General features: G+C 44.1%; 1 protein-coding gene across 1 annotated transcript; it reads right to left on the bottom strand.

The window, feature by feature from the left end:
* Positions 1-609: 609 nt before the first annotated feature.
* Positions 610-13575, bottom strand: LOC122042271. The gene is made up of 5 exons (XM_042602291.1): positions 13480-13575; positions 4537-4816; positions 4420-4469; positions 1507-1564; positions 610-1291 (listed from the first exon to the last, which is right to left on the bottom strand). Exons 1-5 carry the CDS (start codon positions 13573-13575, stop codon positions 1254-1256), a joined length of 522 nt encoding a protein of 173 aa, XP_042458225.1. The 3' UTR covers positions 610-1253.
* Positions 13576-20130: the final 6555 nt, after the last annotated feature.

The following is a 20130-nucleotide window of genomic DNA, read 5'->3' as shown; positions in this document are numbered from 1 at the left end:
TCGTCTGTTTCCATAATACAACGGCAAAACCACACACGCAATCAAGCACTGGTTGTTCGTAGCAAACTGAGAATGCACTAAAATGCTATCACGAGTAGTTCAGCCGAACGGATGCACAGCTAAGAGAGTTTTATGGGAGAAGAGGGGTGGCCAGAGGTTCGCTTTCTGCTCTTCCTCTCGCTCTCTCTTTCACTTATCTTCCTCTACTTTCTATCCTTTGCTCAAGATCCAGTCTCCTTATACAAGAGTCCTCACCTTACCTGTAATGAATGATCAAATTATGATCATTTAATGTTGGATTTAATGTCGCCATTAATGGGTTTCATGTCGTCATTAATGTCGAAACATTACGGAATCGTCATTAATTTCATATTAATACTTCCGTCACCCTCTTGAGCAGGTAGCAAAAAGAGATTCGGTAGCAAAACATTGATTTATTCACTTGGGCAAATTTTGCCTCAATCAGTCCGGCATTCGACATGAGCAAGTCGTGCTACCACACAAGTCAACCTTGGTTTAGTACAATTCAGGCCCTGGATTTACACCCACCCCTGCACAACATTGCATGAGAAAGTCTCTCCCCATGCATATGTTTACAACATCAATGCATGTACAATAATTTAAACTAATAATAAAGCCAAGAGACTTTTAATATAGGACTAACAATCCATGCACAATAGTCTCTTCATCTCCACTTCTTTATTTCATTCACATTTCCAACACCCTCTGTCCTCTATTTTTAATAATAAAATATATATTCTACATATTTAAGGTTTCATTTACCCACAAGTGGACTGAGTGCTGATCCAGCTTGCTACACAGGTCATAGGTGATGGTTTCCCTCACACGCTGCTTCAATGGTATATATTGCAAGTTTGAATTCCATCTGTAATTTCAATGTGAAAAATAGAGGCATGCAGCAATGTATTCAAGTCCAGTAAAATGCCCAACCTGATTGCTGGTGGCCCAACGACAGAATTGCTGACATGCAGAATAAAATATTAGTAGTAGTTTCTGCAGATCACAATCTCCAACATACCATTTAATTCTAGTTTTTGCCACTTTCATTGACTGACATTGTCCTCGACAACAACAGACATGTTTCGGAATCGAGATGCAAACTAAGAAAAGAGTGACCATGATGAAATGATAAAAACAATACTGCAATACAGTAAGATGGCTAACATCAAGAGACTTGGGGGAGAGAACATACAGCTGAACTTGATGATGGCGAAGCTGTAGTTTCATTATCCCTATGTGCAGTTGGCAATGGAACTAGCATAGTATCCATCTGTTTCATATATCAAAGGAAAAGAAGTGGGAGCAAGCTTGGATATACAACCAATTGAAAATATTGTTTTAGTTACAGAACAAAGTGATAAAGTACAGGTGGAAAATTTTTCGGGTAAACGAATTCACAATTTGTAGGAGTAGAGAAATTATTTGAATTTACATTCAACTCCGAGCAGTCAAACTAGAGACCACATCCGTATGTAAACAACTTACCGATGTAGCACATGGGACAGGAAACTACATTAATTTTTGAATCCAAGCATTGTTGCATCTGCACGAGATCGATATAGAATCTTTAAGCATGCAGCCAAAAAAAGAGTTGGATCAGAAATTAAAAGACAGAAGCTTGTTTTCTGATAAACAGATTGAATCCATTCTGTAAACACTAAAACTCAGTAACGCATCTTGCAGCAATTATCCTGAACTATTATCCGATGGATAATATTAACCACAGTTCTGCAGGAGCACCTATGACTATTCCACAACAATTCCACTACATATTACAAATAAACCATCCGAAACTATTAAGAGAAGCAGAAGTTAAAATAAAACATCAGTAACAAAGATTTAGAAGCAAATGTAGACTAAATAACGTGCAACATTTATTGGTAAATCAATACAGCTTGTTTAACACAGTTCATATAAAAATAATCCAGAGCTACCAAGGTAATTAGATATTCGATAACGCTTGGTGGAAAGAACAAAATATAAACCAAGAGTTCCAAGTTCAACAAATCACTCTGATCCCAACGATCAAAATCACAGATTAGGGTATGCAGAAATGATGAGAAGAAATCTAAGTTTGTCTAGTTAACCTAAAGGGTCACCAAGTCCAAACTCCATATATAACCTTGTTTGGTTCATAAAATTTTCCTATTTTTAGTTTGTAGTTTAAAAAAATTAAAACAATTAATTTTTACATTATATATATATATATATATATATATATATATATATATATATATATATATATATATATCACAGAATTGACCTTTAATAAATTCAAATGTGCAAAAAAATCATTTTTTGCTTAACAACATTCGATGGTCATCAAGGGTTCAAAATCTATAAAAACAACGATGAACAAACTCAGGTAAACCCCAAGAGTGCAACAATATTAATTTGACATGAATCAAGGCCTTTATGGTTTTTTTTTCAAAAGTGCCTAACAATGATTACTCAATCAGAATCACATTAAATCGACTAGAGTTACTTCTAATCCATTACTCAATTGACTCGTAATGATAGAGGACAAAAATTTTTAATGATCATAGAGGACTCAAAATTTAGAAAAAAGAGCATATATTGACTTGGGGGACCCCAAGACTACAACAATACAAATTTAGCATGAATCTAAGGCCTCTATAGTCATCAAACACTTCTTGGCAAAAGAGTCTAATAGCTTGTAGCACAAAGGAATGAATGTTGGACAAGTAAACGAACTCCATGCAGATCATGGAGAACTGGATGTTTGGTGGTTGCAAGTTCTAGTAGGTCAAGATTGACCTGTGACCAAGTAGTTGAAGTCCTACTAAGTCAAGGACAATTGGATATTGGGCAGGATGTATAGATTAGGGAAGTTGGCCTGTAAATAGGTGATCCACATTAGGTTATCATCTCCTAGGAGCAAATACAATACCTTGGGAAATTAAACAAACAAAATGTTGCAGCCAGACTAATAGCAAAAGCAGAAAATATTGCAATGATTCTCCTCACCACTTGTGAGCTTATTTGGTTCAAACATTAATGACAAAGCTAGGTATGGATCCTACTTAACTGAGAATTTTATTTTGTGATAATTAAACTATCATATTCATCAGCTCCAGTCCAATCTCTAACAAGAGGATGAAGTATAGAGATACTATTATTTTGTGTTGAGAGAGTTTCAGATAAGATCGTTAAATTTTGCTAGTTCTAAGAGGCAATTGAGAGAATTTACTAAAGTTCTTGAGATATTCTATGATATCTTGTGTCTTAAGAACCTAACTACAATCATGTAAATACTACTAAACTACAAATGTAGGTAGGACTACCGTTGTTTTCCCTCCTAGGGTTAGATTTCTTCATTCTTTCCCAGTAATTCACAATAAAAAGTATTTCCATAATGCAAGAGTTGGCAGCTAGTTGCAATTTCTTCTGGAATTCTTTCATCAGTTTTGCTTGCTTCCCTGGTACTATTTAATGTACCAACAATGTGCAAGAATAATCAGCATCTATGTAATAGGTTTTTCCTCAAGTCAAATTCCACATCATCATCTCGATCAATAGTAGCCATAGTCTTGGATGTTCTTTACAATCCTGTGGTGTTGAAATACAGAAATTGACTGCGTATGTTGCCTAGAGAAAGGTAAATGTCAAATTTCCACATATACAGATTCCCTGACCTGAGTATGTGCTGATATGCATCCTATTTGCGCACAAGTTCACAATCCTCTGCCTTCGACAAACAAGTTTACAAGCTAAACTCCAAGTGACACCTGTGTGAGTAAAAGATCATCAGTTTTCCATATTTTATCCATCCAATCCCCAACAGCATGTGAATAATAAGAATCTTGGCATCATTAGGAAAGCAAGTGCAAAACAGAACTTGGGTCGAGTCTGTGCAATCTTTTTTATTTCTGCAACGAATTGTTTTTTTTTTCTTTAATAATTTAGTTGCAAGTAAGCAATTAAAATATAATTTAAGTGCACTTAGATGATGAACAGCAAGAACTCTAACTGCAAATCAGGATCATAGTAACCTAAAATAATTCACTCGTAACAAAACCCTAGTAAATTGAATAAAAAAGAAAGATCTTACCTCTAGTGAGTTGTGGTGGCTGTCATTGCTCTTACAGTCGAGTTGAGAGCATCGGTGACGGAGAAAATAACAATCATAGTCACAGAAACAGGCGCAGAATTCCCAACTGAAGCATCTAGAGGGAAAGGAAAAAGTGACACTAAAGCAATCCGGAGGCGAATTCACTAATTCTACCAAACTACGACGGCAAGCAAATCAATAAAACACCAACAATAAATGAAATCAGTACGGCACGAGCCAGGGATTGATCTAAAATAATGGGAAACAAACCAATTCGAGAACGTCACAATAAAACCAGATCTAGAAAGAGTTTTCTTAATATTTACCCTTGGTGTATTCTCCTCCTTCGTATTATCATTCGCGAAAATGTTCTTCCCTTTCACGGTTTAAGAGATGGGCGATCAGAAACAAAAAATTTGCAGAGGAAAACCCAAGAAGCTTACTCAGAGATCTGGATACAACTAGGGTTCGGGCTCCTCGCGACGAAATGGCCTCCGGATCGCCCGATGGCTCGCAGCGGCGGAGCCAGCAACCGCGCGAAAGTGGGGAAATGAAAATGGAGAGCAACAGTGACAATAAGATCTCGCATCTCACTCCACCCACCAGACAGCCACCAAGCGGATAGGATAGATCCGAAATTATGAAACGATCGGATCCGATACGGTTGGGCCCGAACTTGTTGCAGCAGCCCAGAACTAAATTGGAGGGCCAACTCTTGTCTCGCTTAATAAATAGATTAATGATAAATAAATAAATTTAGAAAAGACAGATAATTCTTCTAATTAAATTAAGGTGGCGTTTGGTTCTTTCCTAAAAATCGGAATAGAAATGAGTATCATATTATTGCGGAATGAGAATGGATATGAGCTTGGGTATCATTCTTAAAAATAATGTTTGGTTAGTTGAATATTTTCAATCGAAATGAATTTAAATTTCCTTTTTTTACCCTTAGAGGAAAATAAGAGAAAAAATTAGATAGAAGAGAAAGTTAAATGTGAGAGAAACATATGATGAGAGAGAAAGTGTGATGGAAAAAAATAAAGAGAGGGAAAGTGTGATGGGAGAAAATGAGGAGAGAGTGTGTGATAGAGAGATTAAGAAGAGAAAAAATATGATGAGAGAGAAAGTGTGTTGAGAGAAAAAGAGTGATGGGAAAAAAATAAAGAGAGAGAAAGTGTGATAAGAGAAAATGAGAGATTGAGAAGAGAAAGTATGATGAGAAAATGTGATGAGAGAGAAAGTGTGATGGGAAAAAATGAAGAAAAGGAAAATATGATGAAAGAAAATGAGGAGAGAGAGTGTGATGGAAGAGAATGAAAAGAGAGAAAGTGTGATGAGAGAAAATATGAAGAGAGTATGGTAAGAGAGATTGAGGAGAGAGAAAGTATGATGAAAGAGAAAGTATGATGAAAAATTAAGGAGAAAATGAAAAAAGAGAAAATAATGAGAGAGTGTGTGTGATAAAAGAGAATACAGAGAAAAAATAATAGAGAATATATGATGAGAGAGAATGAAGAGAGAGAAAATGTGATGAGATAAAATATGGAGAGAGAGAGATTATGGTAAGAGAGATTAAGGAAAGAGAAAGAATGATGAGAGAGAAAGTATGATGAAAAAAAATGAGGAGAGAATGAAGAGAGAGAAAATAATGAAAGAGAGTGTGTGATGAGAGAGAATACGGAGAAAAAATGATAGAAATATGTGATGAGAGAAAATGAGGAGAGAGAAAGTATGCTGAGACAGAAAATGTGATGATAGAATGAGGAGAGAAAAAGTATGATGAGAGAGAACAAGGAGAGAGAGTGAAACGAAAGAAAAATTAAACAAATATATTAAGGGTATTTTCGTCGAAAACTTAATTCTTATTCTCATTCCATCAAAACCCAAGGGAGGGGGTGAGTTTCATCCATACCCAAGTTTTTTAGTTTCATTCCAAAATCTTGACTCCATTCCCATCAATCAAACACAAAGTTTGAGAATGAATTCATTCCCTCATTCCCAAACCTCTAAACCAAACACCACCTAAATAAAAAATTAAAAGGACGTCCGTCCCATATTTAATGAATCGGGTAACCCTTTTAAAAAAAAATACACCATGGAAACAAATAATTAAGGTGACAAGGAAAAAGATTTCATTGTCCATGAATTTTTAGATTTATATTGGGAGTTTCATAGTAATGAATTTGATTTATAATGTATTATAAGTATTGAGATTGTGAATATGGGGGTGATTAGTTTGCGGAAGAAAATCGGAATGGGAATGATGGGAATGAAAAAGAAAAAGTGGGGATGGGATTAGGGTTTTCAATCCCCTTATTTTACTAAGTAATGACTTATTCCTGCATTTGGAGGATTGAATCCGTGACATCCACCATCAATCCTCCAAATTAAGCCCCCACTTTTTATCTTTTTCTCATTCCCTACTCTCATTCTTCCTAACCAAACACCCCCTATATATATATAATAGTAGGGGCGGATTTACACGAGGACGAAGCCACGACCTCCCAATCCACGTGTAAAACTTATTAGTAATATATTATTATTATTTATAAACTAATTAAAGAGAAAGGCAAATGTCTATTCTGTATATGATTTCGAAGTTCGAAACTTCAAACGAGTCGGTGGTGCAGTGGCGCGGTGGTAGAGACTACTCGCTCTGCAGCTCCAGTGTGGAGCTCTCATGCGAAACAATGACAAGAACATTCTCAAGCCCGATTCGAGAGAAAGATGGAATTCCTCTTCTCCTTAGACCTTAGTCTTTATTGCTTAGGGGTTTGAGACCTAAAACTGAGAAGGGGGAAAAAAATTGTTTTAGTATTTCTATAATTGTCTCTTTATCCTACCTTCACTTTCTAGTTCCTCGATCATCCTTCTAAATTCTATCTCTAATATGGGTAGAAAGGTTGCGAATAAGATTTTAAAGCATATGACATATCAAAGTGTTGAAGAATAGATCTGATAAATTGTTCATGTCTTATTAGAAATAGATAATATACTAGTATATTATAAATTGATAATATATTAGTAGAAATAGATAATGTACTTATGTACAACAGTACTAAAAAATACTAGCAAGTCTGATAAATTGATAATCCTTTTGATCTTTGATCTAGTTTTTTCTTGATCTTACACATTCATCTTCCACTAGTTCTTGTTTCTTTCTTTCATTATGTATGGGTGATTGTTAATTATCAGTGCTAACAATTAGTAGCAATAAGAATTGTATCATGATAATCTTTATTATTGTTTTAAAATGCAACCTATATATGCCATAGTGTTTTAAAGGGAAGGTAGGATTTATCCCATTATAATTCTGATTTATAAAACTTACTAACTTAGCGCATATTTATACCTTCATTTTATCATTTATAACTTCTTTTTCAAGAATAAAATGCTCTAAAGTTTATAATTTTACTAGATTTCTTAATTTTGTTTAGTTTTCTACTTTTTGTTAGATTCTTTGATTTTGTTTGCTTTCTTCTAATGATTAATTTTAGATATTTTGATCAAATTTTGATATTTTAGAAATTAAAGTATCTAAATAGTTAGAGTGGGAATTATTGATTTAATAGTCGATTATCATGAAATGATAAAAAAAAACTTGATATTTTTATTTTTATGTTGTTATTATTATTTACTTTTAATCATTGACTTAATGTTTTGTTTAATATTGTTAATAATTATTATTCATTTTTTTGAAATAATTTGAGTTTTCCATTATTAAAAAAAAGGTAGATTCGCTACCTTAGCGCCCCCCCTAGTGTCGGCCCCACGGATATGGAGGGAAGTTCATGCAGGTACACAGGCCATAGGCGCATAGGAGTTTCCCATTATTAAAGGTTTTATATACATCAAATGAGAAAAATCGTTACAATTGATAAATTTTTTCAAATGAAGAGAGCAAATGAACTGGATATGGTTACTCCGATGACTCTATCGACAAGATCAAATAACAATGATCTTCCCTCTAAAATTCCTCCTAAAAGATTCAAAAATACAGAAACTGAATAGATTGATTTCAATTTTTTAGAGGGTGATCCAAGATTACGTCAACAAATTTGGGAATATCATTCTAATCAACGAGAGGAGATTCGTTGAGTTTATTTGAATCTGAAAGTATACCAACATATTCTTTAAGAATATCCATTAAATAAAAATATTAAGCACTTTCAAAATTTTCAATCAACTTGGTATGAATAATTTCCTTAGTTAGAATATTCACGAACTAAAGATAAAGCATATTGTTTTTCATGTTTTATCTTCAACAAGCCATCAGAATGCTTAAATCAAACTACATTTACTGTTGATGGATTTGATAAGTGGAAGAAAGTTCGAAATAGAAAAACATATGCTTTCGTAGGCCATATGGGGAAAGGTAATGTATCTTCATCCCAACGTAATGCTGAAAAGGCATGTGAGGATTTGATGAACCAAACACAACATATATTAAAGAGATTTGACAATTAATGATTAACAAGTCACAACTAATCATCTTCGATTAAAGGCTCACATACATATAGTGTTGTTGCTTGCATTTCAAGGAATTCCATTTAGAGGTCATGATGAGAAATCTAGTTCATCTAATCGTGGCAAATTTCTTGAATTTTTGGATGTGCTCACCATGCACAATGATGAATTTTCAAAGGCAATTGTGAAAGCTCCAAAAAATGTCAAGTATACAAGTCGCGATATTCAAAAACAAATACTTCATGTGCTTTCGGTGAGAATGAACAATATAATTCGTGAAGAAATTGGAGTTGTCAAGTACTGCATAATTATTGATGAAGCCTGAGATGAGTCAAAAAGAGAGCAAATATTTATATTATTAAGGTTTGTGGATACTAATGGATTCATTCAAGAACATTTTTTTGGGCATGTTCATATATCTAATACTACGACTTTAACTTTAAAAGATGTTATATATTCTGCTTTGGCTCACTACAATTTGGATGTTCAAAATATTAGAGGTCAAGGCTATGATGATGCTAGTAATTTGAGGGACAAGTTTAATGGATTACAAGCTTTGATTATAAAAGATTATAAAGTGCTTATTATGTTCATTGCTTTGCTTATCGGTTACAATTGATTTTAGTTGCTGCATCAAAAAATGTGACATCTTTTCATAAATTTTTTGATAGATTAACTTTTATAGTTAATATCATTGGTTCTTCATGTAAGCATAATGATGAATTGAAGAATGCTCATGCAGATGATATTGCATATTAAATTGCTATTAATGAACTCGAGATAGGGTGTGGACTTAATCAGATAGGTACTTTACAACAAGCTGCTAATACATGCTGGAGTTCTCATTTAAGATTATTGAAAGACCTAATTAAGATATTTAATGCATTGTGTACAGTATTGCTTAAGGTTATGGATGATGGGTTTCCTTATCAACAAGCAGATGCAACATTTGTTTATGATAAAATGACTTCCTTTGATTTTATATTCATCTTGCATCTTATAAAAGAAATTATGGGGATCACAGATATCCTTTGTCAGACTTTACAAAGTAAGTCTTAGGATATTATAAATGTAATGAAGCTTGTATTATCTACTTAAATTTACTTCAACGGATGAGGGATAACAAGTGGGATGATTTGCTTGTAAAAGTGAAATCTTTTTGTGAACTTCAAAATATTGAAATTCCTGATTTCAATGCTCCGTATATTAATAGACGAGGTCGAGGATGAGCTCGTCAAGACAATTTTACCATTGAACATCATTATCAGATAGACCTCTTTTATGCTTTGATAGATTCACAGTTGTAAGAAATTAATAGTCGCTTTAGTAATTGATCATGTCCGAACGCTGAATCGATGGACGCTGGGCACGTGGCGCTCTTCCAACTGATGAAGTGGGTCTCAAACCGGCCGTATGGATCTCCGGTGAACCTGCAAAGAAGTCGGGCCGGGAAGGGGTTCCCGACGACGATCCTCCGACGCTCAAGTCAGGCAAGAGGAAAATACAGAGGTGGCTTCGAATCTCAGAGAATGCGTACCTCCGGCGAAGTATGAGGACCCTTATATAGAGCTGTGAGGAGGCATGTGCACACATATCGAGGCATATACGTGTCCTCTTACCATACCTCAGTATGGGCTTGCCAGAGGAGCTTGCCTGACACCATACTGCTACAGTCCGAGCACCTCTCTGATGGGACAGTAGAACCTTCCGTCATAGGACTCTGTGCATGGCTTGGTCTTCGAACATGCTTGTTGTCAGAAGATGTTCCTCGATGTCCCCTTGTCCTTTTGTCCCTTCTCTCCACGCGCCGAGCATCCAGCCGCTCGGCAGTCCCATCACGTCCGACCGGACACAAGTACTGGTACTATCGGGAGATTCCAGGTCATGTGCTCGGCTGAGACAGTTCACGACCTTGCTGCCGTATGCCTCGGCCGAGCGGGCCACCCGCTCGGCCCGGCGACCTTGTTCACCATGAGCGTCGGAGACCCGACTCCCCGCCAGGTTATCCTTGATTCTGTACTGATCCGTTCGGCCGGTTCACCTGACCATTATCCGGTCAGCTTAACCTTATACTGCCCTTGACTTTTGCCCTCCACGTGGTGTTGATTCCCCTTAAAGGGGGTCCCATGTCTATACTGCCGGATCACTTGCCTCCCCTTCAAGTCTAGTCGAAGGAGGCGATTAGTCCGAATGATTGGACCGTTAGTTGCGCCGAGCGGCGTCTCCGTGAAACTATCGTCCGCTCGACCCCCACGTGAGTAGCTACGGCGTTCAGTCAACGGCAATATTCCTCGGATCCCTTCGGAATTTGCGCCAATCTTCGACATTAAAGCCAGGCACGCACTCTATGCCTCGTTAAGGCTCTTATTAAATGCTCTCCCCTGGTGGAATGCCACGTGGCATTGCTGCCGTCATCGTACGGTGGCGGTGCCGCGGGTGACGAGACCGAGGCGATTTGAAATGGACGGCGCGATGCGTGCTCCGGTTCTCGCGACTTGAATCCGACGGTGGAGGCCGCTCGGGCTCAACCCTATAAAGCCTTCGCTTTCTCCGCCTTCGCCGCATTTCTACTCTCGCGTGCCCAGAAGCTTCCTTGCCATTCCTGCTCCGGTGATCTCGTTGCTGCTTCTCTTTCCGGCGATTCCGCATTCCTCGTCGATCCTCATCCTTCTCTGTAAGGCTCTTATTCTGTTCTATCTTTGGTTCTTGCGTTTTCTTTGCGTTTCTTTCTCGAGTTTTGGTCCTCGGGGCACTGTTTCGTTTGCCATCTTCTTTCCTCTATCCTCTTCCTTTCATTGTTTCGTCCGTTCGGACAATGGCTAGCTCTTCTCACCCTCAAGACCAAGCCCTCGGCCCGTGGTACACCACCATGGAGTCGAGCTTCGATCGGCGCGACGTCGATATTTTGATGGATAATTTTGACATCCCATCCGACTTCGAAATTATCCTACCCTCTCCCTCCGCTCGACCACACAAATCGCCGCGCGGAGCTTTTTGTGTTTTCCACGACCAGTTCACAGCCGGTCTGCGATTTCCAATTCATCCCTTCATCGCTGAAGTTTGTAATTTTTTCGGCATTCCGATCGGAAGCCTAGTCCCCAACACTTTCCTCCTTCTGTGCGGCGTTGTCGTCCTGTTCAAAATCCACAACATTCCCCTTCGACCGGAGGTCTTCTACTATTTCTACTACCCCAAACAGTCCGAGCTGGGCACTTACATGTTCCAGGCTCGACCTGGTTTAGTTTTCTTTAATAAACTACCCTCTTCCAATAAGCATTGGAAAGAGTTCTACTTCTACCTTCGTATGCCCGAGCGGGCCTCCTTCCGAACCCAGTGGCAGGTCGGACCGCCAATCTCCCCAGAGCTCAAAAGGTTCAAGACTCGACCGGACTATCTTCACGCCGCCAACATGCTAGCCGGTCTGAAGTTTGACATTACTAAGTTCCTGCCTGAAGGGGTGATGTACATATTCGGCCTGAGTCCGATCAGGACCCCCCTCCCGAGCGGCTTCGGTAAGAATCTTACTTGTACATTTGCCTTGATTGCTAATTGATTTTCTTCTTTTTCCTTTGCAGTGAACATTGTCATGGAGTCGGTGATGGCAGGCATTTTGAAAAGGAAAGCGGCGGTGCTCGAGGCCGTGGCTGCCAAGGAGATGGAGGCGCTTGGCATTGAGCCGGTCGGCTCACATGAAGGGGAGAGCGGGACTCACGAGGAGTCGGCCGCTCAGGCCTCTCTCCAGGATGTGGCAAGAGGAGCAACCCCCAGCGGGGGTCCAACAGTCCAAGAGGAAGGCTCCGCTCAGGAGGAAGAGCGGCCTCTTCGACAAAAGAGACGCCGAACGGAGACACCACTCTGCTCGGCCACTTCCGCAGTCCAGCCGACCGAGCGGACCACTGCCGATTCTCGCGGCAAAGCTCCAGTGGTCGAGGCGATTTCGTCCGATCGGACCCCATCCCAGCTGAGTGTGTCTGCGGACCCTCTCGAGGCCATTCCAGTCAGCGTCCTTCCGCTCGCTACCTGCCGAGTCGAACGTTCAACAATTTTGTCCCAGTTCTCTACGCCGGCCTCCGAACCGTCCCCCGCTTCCGCTCATACGACTCCCGGTCGGCGCCGCACCGTCAGGGTCTCCCTGCATCTCCCCACCGAAGAGCTGATGCCCGAAGCCGATTGGCCGGCCGTGCCCGAGCACATAATCACAATGAAGGGGCCCTTAGCCGAGATGTGGGCCGACGCTCGGGCACGCGTCGCACTGATTCCTCTCAGCAATCTGGCCAACAGCCATATGCAACAGGCTACTGGGGTAAGCGTGTTTTCTCAAGTCCTTGATGCGCTCATTCCGATCGGCTATTAATGATTTTGTTAATTGCAGAGATGGGTAGAGGAGATCGCTGTCTCCAATCGTCTGGCGATGGTGGACGAGGAGCTAAAAAGATTAAGGAGTTCGGGCGGCGCACCTTCCCAGGGTCCATCATATGCCGAGCTGCAGAAAGAGCTCAAGAAGGCCCAAGACTTGTTGGCAGCTGAGCAGAAGAAGATGGCCGATCAGACCCACACTTTAGCCGAGCTCAATCGACAGGTCAAGACGCTCGACCAAAAAATAAGCCTAGCCACCACTCGGAAAAACACTGCTATCTCCGATCTGGAGAAAAAGAACGTCGAGGCTCGGGGCCTGGAGCAAAAGGTTAAAGAGCTGATGGACCAGCTGGCCGGCGAGAAGGCGGCCTGATCGGATGAAGTGAAGAAGCTCGAGGCTGCTTTACAAGAACACCAAGCAGCTGCCGATGCTTCCCGAGCGGCCTCAAAGAATATCAGGAGGCCGAGCCAAGACGGGTTGCCGCCTTGAGGCAGAATTACATCCGTTCGGCCGAATTCTCGGAGAAAGTTTGCGAACGGATGTACACTGCCTTTGAACTTGCCATGGCTGCCACGACAAACAACCTGAAGTCCAAAGGGCAACTTTCTGATTCGGCCACCATCCCAGCCCAAGACCAGGCGGCGCTCCTCGGCACCATCCCGAAGGATCTTTACGATTATCTAGAATAGAAGTTTATATGTAATTCGGCCGCTCGGCCAAAAACTATCCCTTTTTGTAATTCGGCCGCTCGACCTTAATTTCTTTAATGCTATCCTTTTGCTTGTTTTTTCTTTTACTAATCAATACGAGTGTTGTCCGCTCGGCTAGCCAACTACCGTTGTTCATGTTCCTTCACTTCTCCTCGCTATTGGCCTCTCATCTCACCTTTCTTGTGTTCGAAAGGGGTTTTTTACGAAGTATTTCGCATAGCTCGTCCGCACGGCTGAATATATCCTGTTTCGCAAACGGGCTTTTCGCCAAAGGTTCACGAAGTACTTTTGGTTAATTGGCCGATCGGCTAAACGACTTATAGTCGCTGGCACGACTTTCGATTTTTAACGTCGGAGCTCGACGGTCTTCAGGCCGGAGGGTTTATAGTCGCCGGCGTGACTCTCGATTTTTAACGTCGGAGCTCGACGGTCTTTCGGTCGGAGGGTTTATAGTCGCCGGCGTGACTCTCGATATTTAACGTCGGAGCTCGATGGTCTTCCGGCCGGTGAGTTTATAGTCGTCGGCGCGACTCTCGATATTTAACGTCGGAGTTCGACGATCTTCCGGTCGGAGGGTTTATAGTCGTCGGCGCCACTCTCGATATTTAACGTCGGAGCTCGACGGTCTTCCAGCCGGTGGGTTTATAGTCGCCGGCGCGACTCTCGATATTTAACGTCGGAGCTCGACGGTCTTCCGGCCGGAGGGTTTATAGTCGCCGGCGCGACTCTCAATTTTTAACGTCGGAGCTCGACGGTCTTCCGGCCGGAGGGTTTATAGTCGCCGGCGCGACTCTCGATTTTTAACGTCGGAGCTCGACGGTCTTCCGGCCGAAGGGTTTATAGTCGCTGGCGCGACTTTCGATTTTTAACGTCGGAGCTCGACGGTCTTCCGGCCGGAGGGTTTATAGTCACCGACGTGACTCGATTTTTAACGTCGGAGCTCGACGGTCTTCCGGCCGGAGGGTTTAGTCGGCGTGACTCTCGATTTTAACGTCGGAGCTCGGCGGTCTTCCGGAGGGATATAGTCCGGACTCGATATTTAACATCGGAGCTCGGCGATCTTCGGCTCGGATCGACACGACTCTCGATATTTAACGTCGAGCTCGGCGGTCTCTCGAGAGTTTATAGTCGGCGCGACTCTCAATATTTAACGTCGGAGCTCGGCGGCCGGAGGGTTTATAGTCGCCGGCGCGACTCTCGATTTTTAACGTCGGAGCTCGACGGTCTTCCGGCCGAAGAGTTTATAGTCGCCGGTGCGACTCTCGATTTTTAACGTCGGAGCTCGACGGTCTTCCAGCCGGAGGGTTTATAATGGTGGGCGCGACTCTCGATATTTAACGTCGGAGCTCGACGGTCTTCCGGCCGGAGGGTTTATAGTCGCCGGCGCTCGACTTTAACGTCGAGCTCGGCGGTCTTCCGGTCGGAGGGTTTATAGTCGCCCTCGATTTTTAACGTCGGAGCTCGGCGGTTTCCGGCCGGAGGGTTTATAGTCGCCGCGCGCTCAATTTTTAACGTCGGAGCTCGACGGTCTTCCGGCCGGAGGGTTTATAGTCGCCGGCGCGACTCTCGATATTTAACGTCGGAGCTCGACGATCTTCTGGCCGGAGGGTTTATAGTCGCCGACGCGACTCTCGATTTTTAAAGTCGGAGCTCGACGGTCTTCCGGCAGGAGGGTTTATAGTCGCCGGCGCGACTCTCGATATTTAACGTCGGAGCTCAACGGTCTTCCAGCCGGAGGGTTTATAGTTGCTGGCGTGACTCTCGATATTTAACGTCGGAGCTCGACGGTCTTCCGGCCGGAGGGTTTATGTCGCCGGCGCGACTCTCGATTTTTAACGTCGGAGCTTGACGGTCTTCCGGCCGGAGGGTTTATAGTCACCGACGCGACTCTCGATTTTTAACGTCGGAGCTCGACGGTCTTCCGGCCGGAGGGTTTATAGTCGCCGGCGTAACTCTCGATTTTAAACGTCGGAGCTCGACGGTCTTTCGGCCGGAGGGTTTATAGTCGCCGGTGTGACTCTCGATTTTAAACGTCGGAGCTCGACGGTCTTCCGGCCGGAGGGTTTATAGTCGCCGGCGCGACTCGATTTTTAACGTCGGAGCTCGACGGTCTTCCGGCCGGAGGGTTTATAGTCACCGGTGCGACTCTCGATTTTTAACGTCGTAGCTCGACGGTCTTCCGGTTGGAGGGTTTATAGTCGCCGGCGCGACTCTTGATTTTTAACGTCGGAGCTCGATGGTCTTCCGGCCTGAGGGTTTATAGTCGCCGGCGTGACTCGATTTTTAACGTCGGAGCTCGACGGTCTTCCGGCCGGAGGGTTTATAGCCGCCGGCGCGACTCTCGATTTTTAACGTCGGAGCTCGACGGTCTTCCGGCCGGAGGGTTTATAGTCGCCGGCGCGACTCTCGATTTTTAACGTCGGAGCTCGACGGTCTTCCGATTCGGCTGACGATGCCTTATACTTGCGCTAATTTTCCGATTTTTTACTCCTGCATTTCAAGTATACAGTCGAACGGAAATTACACAGAATATATTACATTGGCGCACCTTTCACCCCGCCCGGTAAGGCTGGAGGTGGTTCGCGCTCCATGGTCGATCCAATTGTCGTCCGTCTTCATCCTCCAGATAATAAGCATCCGAGCGGAGCTTTTCGATGACTTTGAAGGGGCCTGCCCAAGGAGCCTCCAACTTGCCAACGTCCCCGACCGGCTTTACTTTCTTCCACACTAGGTCGCCGACCTGGAACGCTCTAGGGATCACGCGCCGGTTGTAGTTTTGCTTCATTCTCTGCCGGTACGCCATTAGCCGTACGGACGCCTTGGCTCGCTCTTCATCGATCAAATCCAATTCCAGCTGCCTCCGCTCGGTGTTGTCATCATCATAGTTCTGGATCCGGACGGACTCTATACCGAATTCAACCAGGATAACTGCTTCGCCGCCATACACCAAATGGAATGGCATGACGCCCGTTCCCTCCTTCGGGGCCGTGCGGATAGCCCATAGGACGCCCGGCAGCACGTCCACCCAACTTCCTCCTATGTGGTCAAGTCAGGCTCGAAGAATTCTGAGTATTTCTCTGTTGGTTACTTCCGCTTGACCATTGCTCTGGGGATAAGCCATGGAAGTAAAGTGTTGTTCGATGCTATAACTTTTGCACCATTCTTCGAGCTGCTTCCCGGCGAACTATTGCCCGTTATCAGATATGAGCCGGCGAGGAATGCCGAACCGACATATTATATGCTGCCAAATAAACTTTTTGACCATCTGCTCGGTGATCTTGGCCAGTGGCTCGGCCTCCACCCATTTAGAGAAGTAGTCGACCGCCACCAGTAGAAACTTCCGCTGACCGGTAGCCATAGGGAACGAACCTACGATATCCATTCCCCACTGATCGAACGGACAAGACACTGTAGATGCCTTCATTTCTTCCGCCGGTTGATGGGAGACGTTGTGGTACTTCTGGCAGGAGAGACACGTCGCGACGGTCCGAGCGGCGTCTGCTTGTAGGGTTGGCCAGAAGTACCCGGCCAGCAGGATCTTCTTAGCCAGCGATCGTCCGCCCGGATGTCCTCCGCACGATCCTTGGTGCACTTCATGAAGGATGTACTCCGCGTCCTCCGAGCTTACGCACTTCAAAAGTGGGCGGGAGAAAGCCTTTTTGTAGAGTTGGTCTCTGACGAGTGTGAACCGACCGACTCTCCTCCTCAATAGTTGTTCTTCCTCCCGATCGGACGGTGTCGCACCTGAGTGTAAAAACTCCATGATGGCTGTCCTCCAATCGCTCGGAAATGAGAGGTCGTCCATCCGGTCAATGTGCGCCACCAAGGACACTTGCTCGATTGGCTGCTGGATGATAACCGGCGATATTGAACTTGCGAGCTTGGCTAACTCATCCGCCGCCTGGTTCTCCGCTCGGGGTATCTTCTGGATAATGACTTCTCTGAAATGGGCCTTGAGCTTTTCGAAGGCCTCAGCGTATAGCTTGAGCCGATCATTGTTAATCTCAAAGGTGCCCGAGAGCTGCTGGGTGGCCAGCTGAGAGTCTGAATGGATTGTTACCCGACCGTCTCCCACATGCCGGGCTGCCTGCAAGCCGGCTATGAGGGCCTCATACTCCGCTTCATTATTGGTGGCTTTGTAGTCCAGCCGAACGGATAGGTGCATCCGTTCTTCTTGGGGAGAAAGTAATAGCACACCAATCCCGCTCCCGAGCCGAGTAGACGATCCATCCACAAATATTTTCCACATAGCTTCGGGTTCGGGATTTTGCACTTCGGTAACAAAATCTACTAAGGACTGCGCTTTTATCGCTGACCGGGGTTGATACTGAATGTCAAATTCGCTTAACTCCATCGTCCATTTGATAAGCCGCTCGGACGCTTCTGGATTCAGCAGTACTCTCCCCCAATGGGCTATTCGTCTGGACGATGATTGTATGTGCCAGGAAATAAGGACGAAGTCTCCGAGCGGCAAGGACCAAAGCAAAAGCCAGTTTCTCGAGCCCAGTGTAGCGGGATTCAGCATCTTTTAAAATATGGCTCAAGAAGTACACGGGTTGCTCTTCACCACTCGTCCTCACTAATGCCGAGTTGACTGCCCGCTCAGTTGAAGATAGATAAATACAGAGCGGCTCACCTACAGCTAGCTTGGCTAATACGGGCAAGGAGTTCAGGTATGTCTTCAGCTCTTTGAACGCTCGGTCGCATTCTTCGTCCCAATGAAACTTAGTAGCTTTGCGCAGGATCTTGAAAAAAGGGAGGCTCCGGTCGGCAGTCTTGGCGATGAATCTTGACAACGCGGTTATCCGATCGGTCAGACGCTGTACTTCCCTTAGATTTCTTGGGGGTGGCATGTCTTGCAATGCTTTTACCTTGCTGGGATTTTCCTCTATTCCCCGCTCGGTCACTATATAGCCCAAGAAACGCCCGCCTTTTGCTCCGAACAGACATTTCTGAGGATTCAGCTTGACTCCATACTTCCTCAGCGTTCGGAAGGTCTCCTCCATGTCCGCAAAAGATCAGCCGCTCGGACGGACTTGATGAGAATATCATCCACGTACACTTCTAAATTGCGTCCGATCTGCTCTTTGAATATTTTGTTCATTAAGCGCTGGTAAGTTGCTCCTGCGTTCTTCAATCCGAACGGTATTACATTGTAGCAGTAAGTGCTGTCGGCTGTGACGAAACTAACCTTTTCTTGGTCTTCTCGGGCGAGCGGCACCTGATGGTAGCCCTGATAGGCGTCTAGCATGCATATTAACTCGCACCCGGCTGTGGAGTCCACCAGTTGATCAATCCGGGGTAGAGGGTAGAAATCCTTTGGGCATGCTTTGTTGAGATCCCTGAAATCGATGCAAACCCTCCACTTGTTGCCCGGCTTGGAGACTAGCACTACATTTGCGAGCCAGCTCGGGAACTGGACCTCCCTTATATGGCCGGCCTCCAGGAGCTTTTCGACTTCCGCTCGGATGATGGCGTTTTGTTCGGCGCTGAAGTCCCTCTTCCTTTGCTTCACCGGCCGAGCGTCCGGTCGGACGTGAAGCTCATGCTGCGCTATACTTAGTGAAATTCCCGGCAGCTCATGCGTTGACCAAACGAAGACGTCGCAGTTTTTCTGGAGACATTTGATCACCTCCTTTTTCCGGCTTGGCTCCAGATCGGCAGCAATAAATGTGGTAGCCTCCGATCGGGTCAGGTGGATCTGCACCTCCTCTTTTTCTTCATAGACCAAAGAGGGTGGTTTTTCGGTTATAGTGTTCACCTCGATCCGTGGCGTCTTCTGCACGGAATTAGCTTCCACTCGGACCATTTCGACGTAGCATCGCCGAGCCGCCAACTGGTTACCTCGCACTTCTCCAACTTTATCTTCCACCGGGAACTTGATTTTCTAGTAGAAGGTGGAGACGGTCGCTCGGAACTCACTGAGCGCCGGTCGTCCCAAGATAACATTGTATGCTGAAGGAGAGTCGACCATGACGAAGTTTGCAGTCCGCGTCCTTCTGAGCGGCTCTTCTCCCAGCGAAATAGCCAGTCGGACCTGTCCGACCGGCAGAACTTCATTGCCCGTGAACCCGTAGAGGGGGGTTGTCATTGGCAACAACTCAGCTAGATCGATTTGCAGTTGGTCGAAGGCCTTTTTGAAGATAATGTTGACCGAGCTGCCTGTATCGATAAAAATACGGTGAATAGTATAGTTAGCTATTACCGCTTTGATGAGGAGGGCGTCATCATGTGGCACTTCAACTCCCCGAGGTCCCTAGGCCCGAAACTGATTTCGGGCCCGCTCGCCCATTCTTGACTGCAGCCGACCGCATGGATCTGAAGCTGCCTGACACTTGCCTTCCTTGCTCTGTTGGAGTCTCCTCCGGTCGGCGCGCCAGCTATTATGTTGATTTCGCCGCGGGACGTGTTGCTTCTATTTTCTTCCTCCCGTGCGGATGGCCTAGGCCGCTCCTTAGATATCCGGGGATTGTCCTCGTGCCTCTGAGGATGATACCGCTCGG

This window comes from Zingiber officinale, chromosome 1B (assembly GCF_018446385.1).
Source record: "Zingiber officinale cultivar Zhangliang chromosome 1B, Zo_v1.1, whole genome shotgun sequence".
In the NCBI taxonomy this organism is placed as follows: Eukaryota; Viridiplantae; Streptophyta; class Magnoliopsida; order Zingiberales; family Zingiberaceae; genus Zingiber; species Zingiber officinale.
Note: the sequence above shows the minus strand (reverse complement) of the source record. Positions and strands in the feature narration are given on the sequence as shown.